Source organism: Macrobrachium nipponense, chromosome 19, assembly GCF_015104395.2.
Source record: "Macrobrachium nipponense isolate FS-2020 chromosome 19, ASM1510439v2, whole genome shotgun sequence".
NCBI lineage: Eukaryota > Metazoa > Arthropoda > Malacostraca > Decapoda > Palaemonidae > Macrobrachium > Macrobrachium nipponense.
Genome location: NC_061088.1, coordinates 21,714,806 through 21,729,632, shown reverse-complemented (window position 1 = coordinate 21,729,632; position 14,827 = coordinate 21,714,806). Strand labels below are relative to the sequence as shown.

The following is a 14,827-nucleotide window of genomic DNA, read 5'->3' as shown; positions in this document are numbered from 1 at the left end:
GCGGGGGGGGGGGATGCTTACCAGAAACCCACCGGAATAGTTAGAACCCGCGAATGTTTTGGAACCCCTATAAAAATGCTAAAAACAGCCTATTTTGTTAGTTAAAACTCAAGAAAAGCCACTAAAAATTTTCATACTTGGTTTTTTTAATAGTTTTATCACAAAAAGTGCATTTTATGATGAAATTGATAAAAAAAAAAAAAAAAAAAAAAAAAAAAAAAAAAAAAAACAAGGTTTAATTTGTGGATATTTCTCATAGAAAAATACCGCAAATGCGCGAATTTTCCACGAATAATGCGGCAAAACGTTCCCGAGAGAAATCCTCGAATGTGTGAGTCCGCGAATCCGGAGAACGCGAATACGGGGGGCCCACTGTACTGCTAAGTTATCATGATTTGTCACAATTTAGGGTAGCATCCAACTGTAAAACTACTATTATTTAGACTTACCCTACACAGTTGAATAGTACAACTTTAAACAATGTACTCTACAAATACGTTCATATTTAAATACAGTATATAAAGGATACTGCACAAATGACAAGACCTGCAAATTACTAACTTTAAACCACATACCTCATGAAAAAAAAAATTAAACTAAAATAAAAACTGCTTCATATTAGTCCTTTCAACCAGATCCCTGTTAACCTATTGCTTCACGACAAGAGTCTTTACTAAATGAGATTACAGAAGACAAAAACTTTTCCAGCAACTGGCCACCCCAGCAAATAAGAGCATCAACTCTTATCACTATTGTTTCATAAGGATATGTATGACCTTATACCAGCATTTCATAAGAAAATAAATACAGGCGGCCGTCCCCGGGTTACGACGGTCTCGGCTTACGACGCTTTTCAATTATATTCATCAGAAATTATTTCCAGGGTTACGACACATGTTCCAGGGTTACGACCCATGTTCCAGAGTTACGACACCTACAAACGCTGATCTGGTAGATGAAATATGACTCCAAAAATGTAAAATAATCAATATCTAAAGGTTTTTTGATGAAAAATGCAATAAGAATGCAGTTTACATAGTTTTGAATGCACCTAAAGCACATAGTTTTGAATGCACCTAAAGCATTAAAAGTAAGGTTTTCTTAGGATTTTTGACAATGTTCCGGCTACGACGCGTCTCAAGAACGGACCCCCTTCGTAACCCAGGGACTGCCTGTATATGAAGTACATTGCACCAAGTACTCAACATATGATCTAGAGCCAAGCATCTTGATTAAGTAGTCAGGCTTACTACCTTACAATCACATGCAAAGACATATTTATGAGCTATATTTCCTTTTATTATAACGGGATGAAAATTTAACAAATTTTTATTATGTATAGTTTCTAGTGTTTTAAATGTTTTCTTTTGGAATTTTAACAGATTCCCTAATCATCATGATAAAATGTCTTTCAAATTTCATATTGTTTTTAGTTATTCTCTGATAATGTACCATTACAAATTATCTAATATGATATAATGTCAAGTGGCAGCTGGTCTGAATAATAATTAATTGTATTTGTCATATTTATATCTAGTCAAGATAAAAGATTTCCAAGTAGCACACCAGCAATTAGCACATACCTAATACATAATATTACTCATGTGTATTTTTCAACTACTCAGTGTTTCATTTACACCTTTCTTTACATTCCACTTACTTTAAGATATGAGAATTAAATTATGACTCAAAAGAGGCAAATGACAGATGTAAAAATGTTTTGTTAAAACAAATAAAAATATTTTGAAAGGATACTGTGGTTTTCTATCAAATTACATGATAACCAAAAACAATTACATCAACTTACTTGACTGAGCAGCACAAACAACCATTCCGAAGCTCCAGCCACTCTTCAAAACAGATCACCCCCCTTGACCTACGTTCAAACTTTTTTCCATAGTGCTCCCTGAAATAATAATATGAACATTAGCAATTTATTTGAAAGATTCAACCTTTCATATAAAAGTTTTCATCTCTTAAATCTTGTCCACTACTGTAAGGAAACCAGCATCATCTGACTTAGATTAAGGTAGTTAATGATCTACATTCTACACGTACTCTTACAAAGTGGGAAGTGTATGCTCACAACTTAGCGCTCACATACACAGTCACCTTGACAACAAACTGACAATTCACAAAAAATGTGAAGATGATTAGATTTTTTACTATTTTTTTTAAATTATGAAATATTTTTATTTTTTCAAAAAAGTTACAAATGATGCCAGTCAGATTCAAGCAAAAATTCAAAACCAGCCAAATGACACAAACATAGAGAGGTACCTTTTAGGGCACCCATAATAATAAGAACCATTAAAAAAAATACATTATGTAATATGAATATATACTAACATGCTGAAAGAATAACCTAATATGAATTTTATTTCCACCATAGAGATCCATATTGCAGACACTATGGTAAAACCATCTTTCCACTTAAACCTATGTGAACATCACTTTTGTGTACAGATGGATTCTCCCAAGTTGGGACTAAGGCACACAGCATTCAAAAAGTTAACTCAAAATACAATGGTCAGTCACAAACTGCAAGATGATAACATTAAACTCAACAGAGAGAATGCACAAGCTTGATCCCCTCAAAGTCCATCAATACATTCAGCTTCAAACCTATATACGTCACCACTGAAACCTAAGATCATTCATGTTATGAACAAACAGTGTTGACCCCCACTTGCCACCTTTACATTTAAATATTGCTCTGCTTGCCTATTCTGACTAGTAGGAATTTTTGGCAAACAAGGAAGAAGAACTAGTTTCTTTCACCCTGATCATCCCAGGTATTCTCATGATTAACTACCATATATTCTTCTTACAATCACCAGAATACTTGTTCATATTCATAAAATATTCCTACTTACTTCTATCTCCCAATTTAACTCCTGTTTTCTATACGTATTTCCTATTGCCACAGGAAACTTTTAATATATTTTTGTCAATAGTTGGCGATGTGCATTGTTTATTTTATGAACTTTCAATGTCAGACACTGCTCCTGGGAAATTCTGTCCAAGCATAGGAAAAAATACTGAAACTGAATGTTACATGAATCTAAATTTTATTTTCTTCTATTTACCTTTCTAACATCCAATGTAATTCTCCATAATACTGCATGATTTAATAGTGAAAATAGTATAATCTATGACTTGTGAGTTACATCACGAATGTAAAAATGACATATTTCAAAGATTAATATCTTCCCAGGTTTTAATAATTTTCTCTATGAAAATTATGCACTACATAATAACCAACACAAAAACAATTCATGATGTGAACAACTGTCAACAGAATATTTGTTATAGTACTGCACTGGAATGGCTAGAAGGTGACCATGAGCAACTTTCAAATTCTTGCAATACATAACAAACTTCAAAATGAAACAAAGGTCATGACACTGATCTCCCTCAGAGAACTCAATGATTAACTGATGTTTCATATCTGGAATAAAGCAGCAAACTTCATTTACATAGTATTACACATTGGCTTCCTGGCATCTAAGTTCCAACAGAATATCATCTGCATCCACAAGTAGATTTCAATATAAAGAGTTACAGCAGAATAAAATACTTTCCCAGTCATCTAGCCATTGAATGCCTGCATATTAAGGTAAATTATCTTTAATTCCAACAGTGGTTCAATGAAAAATAACCAGTAACCTGAATTCTTGAACACACGCATCAAAAAGAGAATAGGAGCTATCTCACAAAACTTTTTGACTGAAATTAATATACCTTCCCATGTCCTAGGTTCCTCTCTTTGATTAAACAACCAGTAAGATTACAGCTGACTCAAAGCACAACAATGACAAAAGTTACGAAAAAATTGCAAAAAATAATTTAACCAATATTCTCATAATCACATCTACACTAAAAAAACAGGGAGGAAACAAGCCTGATAATAATAGTTAGGTAATTAGAGGTTAATTTACTAGAACTGGGACCAACAAATATAATGGAAAAGTTTTTAACTTGACAACCATGCCTCCTCTTTGAACATAAAGCATACACCTACCTATAGTAGGTAAATACAGTGATTAATTACAATATGTATAGGTTACTAATGTGAACAATTCCTAATGAAATAAAACAATGCTACATAAACTTTCAATGGTGTTGGTTTATGATAAGAAGGGGCAATAAAAATCAAAGCCACAATGTTGGATGTCATAACCTTGTCAAACCACAGATCCCAGAGGAATGGACAGAGTAATGACTGTCCCATGAACATCCCAGAACATGAAAGGAGTAGTGTAATTACCGTTCAATGAACATTCTAGAATATGACTGGAGTAATGACTGTTCCATGAACATCTCAGATCACAAATATGCATCTATATAACAATAGATCCAAGGTAGAGCTGCGAGACCTTGGGTTTTGTGAGCAGGCTGCAAACAAGTTCACTAGAGGATGACCCTAATTCTTCACAGTTAGCAACAACCTTTTGCAACAACCACTCATGAAGAATATTATTTATTTTAGTCAAAATCACAATACAATACTGGTGACAGGGCACTGTAAAATCCAATATACTAGCAAGACTGTTTATTATTGTACAACACAATATGCTAGCATGGCTCAGAAAACAGAAGTAGTTCTTATGTCACCCACTAAATAAAGGCTCTGAAAGGTGAGATCACAGAGCTGGCGACCCGGTATCTTCACAATTAAACAGTTGAGTTAGGGTGCTTTCACTGTCACACAACACTCACTCTTTACTTACAACAAATTACTGGAGGATCTACACTCCCGGGTACATTGCCTTTAGCTCTTATGGAGATACATATATGTGATTTGGCTCTTCCATACTCAAAGGCTTTCTGCTGTGTTATATGAGGATAAAGGTTCCTGATACCTTTATGGATACATCGGTTGAAAAATATTACCTACAACAGTTTGAAGTTGCAAACAGGCTCCATGGAATAGATGGCTCTATATATTCCACATACAGTACTTTGCAAACTTCAGTCAATGATCCTACTACTGCTTGTCTCTTCTCAGCAAGCAGCTGCAAAAGGAGATAACTTTGAGAATGTCCCACAGGATCTCCTGAAAGCTGTTCACTCATCTAACAATAAAAAACTTGTCAGGCTGGAAATCACTTGGGAAAGCAAGGGGTCTGAATCTCCCTAAAAGATGATGAAATTCAACTCTTTCAGGAAACAATAGTCTCCCTTAAAATACTGGCCAAATTATTTAAGATTTACAACTAACCCTCCCCCCAACAAATTGTCATCCAAACATCTAATGTATTGGGTTTTGACAAAATGGGTTCACAAGGCAACTGGAGTCAGGAGTTTTGTGAGCATGGCGAGAGCACTAGACCAACAAAAATTAAAAGTCCTCAACTGATGAACTATGTCCATTTAAATATACTGAAGGAAATTTCTTATGCTGCAATATGGAAATTACACTAAACACCTTTGAGGTTAATGGAAACCAATAAGTTCTCTTGCCAAATAGTACATATGAATGACAGCTGGGCTTTTCATCATGAAGGCTGTCTGGATCACATATGGATTATTTTGGCAAGTTTTGCGATGGACTTCTTTCCTTGTCACTTTCTGGGTGAAAAAGAGATAAATGTAGAGGCCTAGAAAACTTAGCTAGTTTCCTTACTGGTGTCTAGGCACCTTTCTTCAACAGTACTTGTCATGTCATCCTCCAGAGCCCCATTCTCTCTCACAGATACCCTCCAACATGATTCAGAGAGAAGCAGTTAGCTTGATGCAAAAAATTCTTGGCAAGACAGAAAGTGACAACCTCCCCTCCAGAAATGTCATAAAATTTTGCTATTCTTTTTTTCCCTATCTTCCAAGAAACATAGCAGAGGCTATGTGCATTACTAGAGACTCATATCTTAATCTCAAAACACCATAAAATATAAAATAATGAAGAATCAACAAAACCTGGCAGCAAAAATGTGTGATGATACAAAACACACAGGTAACACAAAAAGTATAAACCCTTTGCACAGAAAGTAAAGTGGATAAACAACACAACTAATGCTTAAGCAGGAGAATAAAACTAAATATTCTTGAAGTCCACTTAACCTTATTGGCATAAACTACAATGAACCACTACTATAGATTACTGTATTCTAAATTAAGTGCATCAGCCTTGCATTTCATATACAGTCAAACCTCAGATTTCGTATGCCTTGGTTTTCGTACAATTCCTGGAAAATGCTCCTTTCAGGGCCCTCCTTGTGACTAGGCCTGTACTCAGCCTCAAGCAAAGCATCCCGTGTTCTCTCATGACTCATTCTGCTTTTGTGTTTGTTGCATTTTGTGCTCTTTTATTCAAGTGCAACTGCTAAATAAGCAATCATGGGGGCAAAGAAAGCTCCAAGTGTCAACCCTTCTGTAAAAAAAAAAAAAAAGCAAGAAACACTAGAATTTAAGCAAAAACTCATAAAAAGAGTTGGAGGCAATAATTTGTGGAAAAGCAAGGATGTTGTATGCCAACTCAGTAAGCAAATGCTTACATGAAGTGCTGTTGTTAGTGATTTTAAGACCAGCAGAGGCTAGTTTGAAAAATTCAAAAAGTGAATGGGCATATATAATGTGTCTACTTCAGTGATTGAGGACATGTTTGCAAGTGGAGTGATGTAAAAAATTTTGTGAAGATTTATCATCCCAACAAAGATGTAATCCGTGTTTCCAACAGTTTAAATTTAATGGACAATGCCTTCTTTCACTTTGGGCAAGTTTTAAAGACACACCAGTTACAAATGTGTCTGGACAGTTTTGTTGTGCCACAGGGGTCAAGGGACTCTCAAGCTGGTCCTAGTGCCAGTAAAAAATGAAGAGGGGAAGTACCCCCAGATAGTCCCAGTAAAAAATGAAGAGGAGAAGCAACCCCAGATAGCTCCTTGATACCTGGAGGGGGATTTCCTTTCCAAACAATAACCTCTCCTCCTCCCTCTCCCTTCTTCTCTGTCTTCCATGATGGTAAGAGTGATGTCAAATGCTTATTTATCCATTTCAGTATGTAAAAAAATGTGCTTCTTTCGCTAAAAAATTAATTTTTAAAAAATATTTTTGGCTTACATTATTCCTTGTGGGAATTATTGTTTCAGATTTTGTACATTTCGGACTTCGTGAGACATTGAGGAATGGATTACGTATGAAAACAGAGGTTCCACTGTACTACTTACAATCTTCCACTTCAACGTATCCTTCCTCACAACAACAAAAATGGGATTCTTCATCAAACATAAGGAGATGCAAAACAAGAGTCCATATGTGATAACCAGTGGTACCCAGTTACAGTAATTGGAGAATACGGGTACACTTTTTTGGGATTATCAATACCTCATATGGGATTTTGAGTTTATATAAAATAATGGATTGTATATGACATATCAACACATTCATATGCTGTACAGTGTAATATAAAACCAAGAAGTTAAATCTTGAGAGCTGAAGATTTGAAAACAAAAATAAGTATTTTAAACACTGCTCAGCAAAATATAAAGATATCATGATCTCTAATTGTTTTTACAGCAATGATAATCACTAAGAGAATTTAAGAGTTCAAGTATAACCACAATCTTGACAAGATTTTAGAAATAGTTAATGAAAGTTGCCAACATGATGTAACATGCAAAAAAGTACTTTCCCTCATACCTTACCTTCACCAAATTCATTCAATATAACAGCTATTCTTTTGTTATGCTGTTGTGTAAGAATGTAATTCAGGAGAGTCGTTTTCCCAGCACCAAGATAACCAGTTAGAATGGTGACTGGCACACGTGGTGTGTTTGCTATTGACTCTAGATTAGGTACTTCTCGGTTCACTGCATATTCCAACCCCTCTACAAGCATTGGGATATCCTCTTCCCCTGTCATCTCTGAAGTAGAAGCTGCAAAATTCAAAATCATTAATAATCTACAAATAACATTACTGTTAGCTTTTCCTTTATGTGGCTAGAAATATAAAAAGTTCTCTACACTAATCTGTTGCAATTTCTTTCATTATTCCCACCTAGTCCAGGTACTTACGTATGTCTTTCCTCCATAATTTTGTGGAACTTCCTATCTGTCACTATTTTCCTACTTTAATATCTACTACAGTTTCCTATACATTTTCATTCCTGTCCAGACCACTTCAATCATTAATTCTATATAAACAAAAACTACTACCAACTCACCACCTCAGTTACATAATATTCTGCTCTTTCTACTAAAAAAAAAAAAAAATCCAATGGCCCATTCCCCACCTGCATGAAATTTGTTACATATTAGTCAAAACTCAAAAAATGCACACCACCTAACTTGCTGTTGCTATTTTGCCAGAGATCTAAAATTGTTTTAAGAGTATGTAATACTACTGTGCAGTACTTTAACCAGTATATAGTATACCTTATGACAAAATTTATTTATTTTTAATATGATCTTCTAATTTATTTTCAACCTATGAAATTTACTATTATGTAGTAGTCACATCTCATTCCAAATCTAAATTTTTTTGTAAGTGCCAATGAGTCATCACTCCTGTTCAAATGCACGCTTTAAATACATGTCCAAGATTTTTAATGTTAACTTATGACAGACTCCTATTAGATTAATGGCCCAGATATAACCAGCGCTTCTCGTGCTCCAGCTGGTTGAAATGAACATTAAGTGTGACAGAAGTGCTACATATAAAGACCTCTAACTGACTGTATACCAATTTGAAGGTAGCTTCCACACAGGCTCTATTAGCCCACTGGGCAGCCATACTATGGCACAGCTTCAACGGATTACACTATGGCAACCCTATGAAAGGCTATAAAGGGTGACATGTTAAGAACAATAGGTTGAACAACCCAGGGGTCTTTTCATATTAAAATACTTGTACTATTCACTTCCTCATAAAATGTCTGGTTAATACTCATAGCAAATTTCTCTTACAAGAGAATTTACAATTTAAAACTACTCTCTTCTATTAATGACCAAAATAAGACTTACTATCAGAAATCCATTTCATATCTAATTTTGTAGTTGGTCCTTATTGGTAAAAAAACTGCTATCTAATGATCCTTCTCAGCCTTATGCTAAAAGGAATCCTAGGTTGGGTTAGGTTAAGGAAAGTCTGGTTTTCAGGCAGTCCTGTGGTCACCTATCATTATTAGTCTTTGAGTATTTGTTTACATTGCCAGTTCTCTATATTAAGAATTTTTTGCTTTATCCCCAAGTCTCCTTAATATGCCAAATACAAAAGGGATAATAAAATTTATCAGATATTTAAATAACGATACTGACCATCCATTTATGTTTCCATGTTCATGTCCACAAGGATGGTTCTAAATACAGTACAGTAGTACTTCGAGATACGAAATTAATCCGTTCCAAGGCGCCTTTCGTATCATGAGTTTTTCGTGTCTTGGACCACATTTTACATGTAAAATGGCTAATCCGTTCCAAGCCCTCCAAAAACACCCCAGTAAATTTCATAATAAAGCTAAATTGACCTATAAACAATGAAATACTACAACAATTTGGACCATTCAATACCTAAATTAAGAATAAAAATGCAAAACCTGTAAATAAAGTGTATATTAGTGTACAAGAAATATTATTACTGTAACGTAAAATGTGGAAGCTTACCTTTCGAGTGAGGCTATCTCCGAAAGTGGCGGCAGAGGAGGAGGAGGACAAAACGGAAAATACGTACACTAACTTTACGAAACACATAAAAAAATGTCAGAAAAACAAACTAAACTTTACAAAACACATTAACAAAACTGTAACACCTAACTTTACAAAAAACTGAAAATAAAATTTATTTTGTCTTTTTTTTTATTTTTACATTTCTTTTTACTTTTTTATACTTTACGTAATTTCAATTTCTTCACCACCGAATGGATGCCAGTCCATTTACGGAATTTTTCGAACAACCCATGAGAAGCCTTGAACTCTGGGGTTGCCGTTGATGTCCCCTCTCTGCCGTCGTCTTCGGCTTGGGCAATCAAATCGCCGAAAATAGCGCTGGCCTTCTGGCAGATTGCCGTCTCGGTTATCGTATCGCCATTGATTTCTTTGTCCTCGATCCATACAAGAAGCAGCCTTTCCATTTCATTATGCACATGGCTCCTCTTGTTGGACAAAATAGTCACGCCCTTGGAAGGTGTAGCTGCTTTGATGGCTTCCTTCTGCTTAAGGATGGTGCCTATCGTCGACGGATTTCGGCCGTATTCCTTAGCGATCACACTCAACCGCAAGCCAGCTTCATACTCTTTTATTATCTCCATAGAAAGCCATGTTCTCTTCTTTCTGTGAACTTTCAGCGAACTTTCTTGGACCCATGACTATAATGTGTACTGTACGTAATTAAGTTACGTATGTAGTACATATACTAATTAGGTTCTCACAACACGATAAAGTAGCACAACAAAATCACTAACGAATTTACGATACAAAACGAAATCGTTGGACCGAACGAATGCCGCATGTGTACAATAAAGCTTCGGGTGCAAAGTGGCCGAGCGAAGGAACGCCACCAAGTAAGATGCATGATGGGAGGGATGCTGTCCAATAGGAGAGAAGGATCTCATGGCTTGGCTAGCATCAGGAACCAATGGAAGAGCAGGAGGATGGTGGCGAGTCTACTAGAACTAAGATGGCGGCGCGCGGCGCGAGTTTCAAAATTGTTATCGGGCAAATCTCGGACTTTCAGAAACCTTTCGTATCTTGAAAACTTTTCGTATGTAGAGCAGTAAAAATTTTTGTGTCAGCTTTCGTATCTCGAGTTTTTCATAAGTTGAGCCTTTCGTATCTCGAGGTACCACTGTACATACACATTTACACAAGTGGTGCTAGTACTAAATAAAAAATTTGGAGGATTTTACCTAATGGACTAATCACCCCTTATCGAAGGAAATATCAAATTCATACACCTTATAAAAAACTACTGCATAAATGACAGGCCATGCTAAATCTTAAATTAGTACGTACCATGAGTTCAAAAGTAACTTTTAACTTAAGAAATACTACTAAAAGATTACACAATAAAAACATTAAAAACTTCAAGAATGTTGAAAGGAATTAAAGCCTGTTCCCATCAAATGCAATTCAGCCCACATCAGGTTTAAAAGTTGAGTAATTCTGTGTTACCTAGAACTCCACAAGGAGTTATTGTTCAATGAAATGTTTTGGCTGAACAATGTTAAAAAGGGTTCTATGCTGCAGTACAGGTGAGCTAACTTGAAACATTCACTGAAATAATGTGAGAAATTTATCACAGTTGGTTCATGGGTTGACGTAAAAATGCTCGTCAGGATGCCATGTTTAGTATCATCCCCTTGAGGATGAACGTATCAACTAAACAAAAGACGGTAAATTTCTCAAATAATTTTGGTATAACTTTCACATTATCTCACCTATACTGCATCATATAGCTACACCCTGTTCTTTATGTTTCAGCAAAAAATTTTGGGGTACGTAGTTTACCAAACAAGGGGGAGCAGACAAATGCTCTGGCTGAGCAGAAGCTAAGTCCACATTTCTGATGCTTTAAATTACTTAGTTGGGTACAGGGATGAAAAACCCACCCGGTCAGGTGACTGGACAGCACCCCCTGAATCAGGTTAGAAATGTAAGGTCTGTGGAAATGGCCACAGCATTCTAGAAATGGTTAGGTTTCTTTTCATAAGCAGAACTTTTGTCCATTGTTCTCAAACACCCAAAATCTTATCAATAAACAATACCTACCTCTGTGAGGGGGTCGTCCTTAGAGGTACTACCTAAAAAATTGTCCTACTTTTGCTGTAGAGTACCTTGTAGGTTAGGGTTAAATACCGAATGGCTGGCCTCTAGCATAGCATGACCACATTCCCAAAAAAGTACTTTAACACGTCCATAGGCTAACCCAGAATACTTGTCATTGGTCTGTCAAAGCAACATCTTGAGACTTCTACTTTAATCTTGAAGTAAGTTTTTTCACCTAAGTCACATAATAAGGCCATAATTTCCGATTTTCGGGAAGGTGGTTGCGCTTTGGTCGAGGCCTGCCCGACGAATCTGCAGACTAACCTTTTACCATACTACCTAGAAGTAGCCTATAGGGTAAAAAACCGCAGGGTACAGAGTGGACCATGTACAATCAGCGTGGACAATCCCCAAAAAAGTACATTATAACGCGTCCTGACATCAGAGATAGGCATCAGTCGCGACTTGTTGTTGGTGAGAAACGGAGCTAAAGACCTCTGCTCTCCTTTCGAAGTAAGTATTTTCTCCAAAGTTAGAAATTAAGGCCAAATTTTAAGATTTAAACAGAGGGTAGTGAAAACGGTGTCAAACGTAGTGCAAATCTCACCAAAACGCGTTCAACATTTTTACTTACAACTCAAAGTATTTAGAAGATTGACGCCATCTACATGTTTACGGAGTCGCTTGTGTCAATAAACTAACCATTTCCTGTGATAAATCCGCACACCACTTGTACCCACAGACGTTGGGGCACTTTCATCACTACAATCGGAAAATTTTCCCTCACCGAGTAAACAACTGTTTTGTAGAAGACGACGACGAAGAGTGCACTTCGATATTTTTTAAATAAATAGTAAAACATCAATATTTTACATATTTATGATGATTAATTTGAAAATATTCGTTATTGGAAAAGTAACTCGATTCTGACTCAAATTTAAGTAATTATATTTTGGAATTAGAACGTTCTTTTAAGTCCTGTATTATAACGTCACGACATCTTGACTTTCATACTTATTGTAAATAATTGCTTTACTCAACTTTCTTGCAGAACAGTTTACCAGTTATTCATGCAGATTATCAGATATTCATGTAATTGTTATAATCGTAATGCACATATATATCTTTATTATTTACGTTTTGGATATATGAAGATGTTTTACTGCCGGATTATCGCCGTAGTGTGACACAATCGTTTCGGTCCCTGCGCCTCTGTTTTCGCACCATAAGAAAGTATGGGGCCGAATTTGCAATGACCAGAAAGTCGTTAAAAGAGGAAAGTTACCATTGAGGGGCATATGTTTTGATTGAGAAAAATACAAATTTATTCAATAGCTAGCTTATAAAAAATACTTTATTACAAAAAACTTGATTGACAACTAAGCAGCATACCTACAATGGGTTTCAGCAACAGTGCAAGCACGTTTTTGGGCAATACCTATTTCTGTAACGAACACTCGTATCAGAACGAGATTTTGCTATAGTGCATTACACCCAGTGCCGTAATTTATAAGGGTATCGTGAATCACTAATTGTGAAGAATAACGCCACTTGTCCTTGTACCAAGAGACAAAAACTCCATTATGCAGAAATGGATACGAACACGCGTAAAAAGCTCCACCTACCCTCTCCCCCCCCTACCCCCACCGCCACCCCTTCCTTCCGTTCTTCGCCTTCCTTTCTCTTTCTCTCTCTCTGTTGCCATTCGGTATGTGTTGACCCTCCAAACTGGGTATAAGACTACACACAAAACGTTGAAATTGGTGAAATTAGGCTATGTATTTGAAGTATATATACGTATACATAAATATTAAAGCAATTTTATCATTATTGCATTACTATGACAACTAGAATTCATGGAAACAGTTTATAATAATGAAACGGCGATGTGTGAAGCCTCCACTAATGTGGCAACGATGATTTTGCCATTCTTAGCATGCAAACATTAAAGGTTACATTTATTTCTGGCATACGGTTATTAAAAAAATTCAAAATACCAATATAGACTGAAATCAATGAAAAGTGCTAGCAAAAACAAAAGCAAAAAAAAAAAAAAAAAAATATGTATATAATTCACTTATCCGTAGTCAGTTCCTCTATGGTTTTCGGCAGCCAGATGTACGAAAACGTTAGAAACATTTGATTGTATCTACCGTTTGAGAAAACTATCTGTAATTTTTCGGGGTAATTTGGTTGCAAAAAAGGGATAATATACATGAATTAAATTAAAATTTTTAAAATAAACTAACAAAGTAAATTTGAACTAATAACAAGTAAAGTAAACAATTTAGGGAATAAAACTTTGCAGTTTCGTCGTCTGCTGTTCGTAACTGTGTTTGTGGCGTGCGCGCTTAGGAACCAGGAATAGCAACGGGTTTAAAGTGCAATGTGGAGTGAACTGAGACCAAAATGTGTATAATAACAATCAAATAAGCACTGTGGAGTTTCAGTTGCGATGGCAGTAAGGATAAAAACCACCGATTACAAGGTAAGAATGAATTCAGTTCAAACCATGACCCCGGGAATAAAAAGCTTCATACTTTCACTAATATAGGCAACAAAATATTGTTTTATTGTGCTGATTACAACTGCAATCTTGAGTAAGATCAATAAACGTTACATATATACGCTAACATTGTTCAAATGATTGCTGGGAAGGCTGGGAAAGATGATTTTCGTCACTGATAAAAAACTGTGCATCCCACGGTAGCCGCCATATTGGATTTCAAAACTGCCTTGAAAACATATTTTACGAAGAGCGTCACATGCTTATTTTAGTTCGTATGGGGCTTTCATATATCACATTATGTTGACGAAACTTCAATCTTTTGAATGGTATGCTTGGAGTTGTAATTGTATTCTTGTTTCACCATTTAAATAGCGAGTGAATAAGACCTGTCCACCGTGATAAGGGTTGGTATTCGCTGGTTTTTCCCCCTAACCTTGGGTAACCTGCTTAGCCTAGGTCAGGCTTAAGAGTTTGATAGCCTATATTGGCATTCCTGGCCTACTGGCAATACCTACTAAAAGAATCTAATGCACCTGCCTAGGTATACGAACTCAAACATTAATAACTCTGGACTTCCATGCCAAATAAATAACGATAGTTTCAAGTACTTTGTCT

General features: G+C 35.9%; 1 protein-coding gene across 2 annotated transcripts in view; it reads right to left on the bottom strand.

The window, feature by feature from the left end:
• Window positions 1–1,855: 1,855 nt before the first annotated feature.
• Window positions 1,856–14,827, bottom strand: part of LOC135212764 (zinc-regulated GTPase metalloprotein activator 1-like) — a 13,253-nt gene continuing 281 nt past the window's right edge. Inside the window, exons 2-3 of one of the 2 annotated variants that reach the window (XM_064246530.1) lie at window positions 7,647–7,877; window positions 1,856–1,906 (exon numbers count right to left, since the gene is read on the bottom strand). In XM_064246530.1, coding sequence (XP_064102600.1) covers window positions 1,863–1,906; window positions 7,647–7,877 — 275 coding nt within the window. In that variant the 3' untranslated portion in view covers window positions 1,856–1,862. Of the gene's footprint in view, window positions 1,907–6,222; window positions 6,374–7,646; window positions 7,878–14,827 lie in introns of those variants that run through there. The other variant, XM_064246519.1, reaches the window with a different exon arrangement.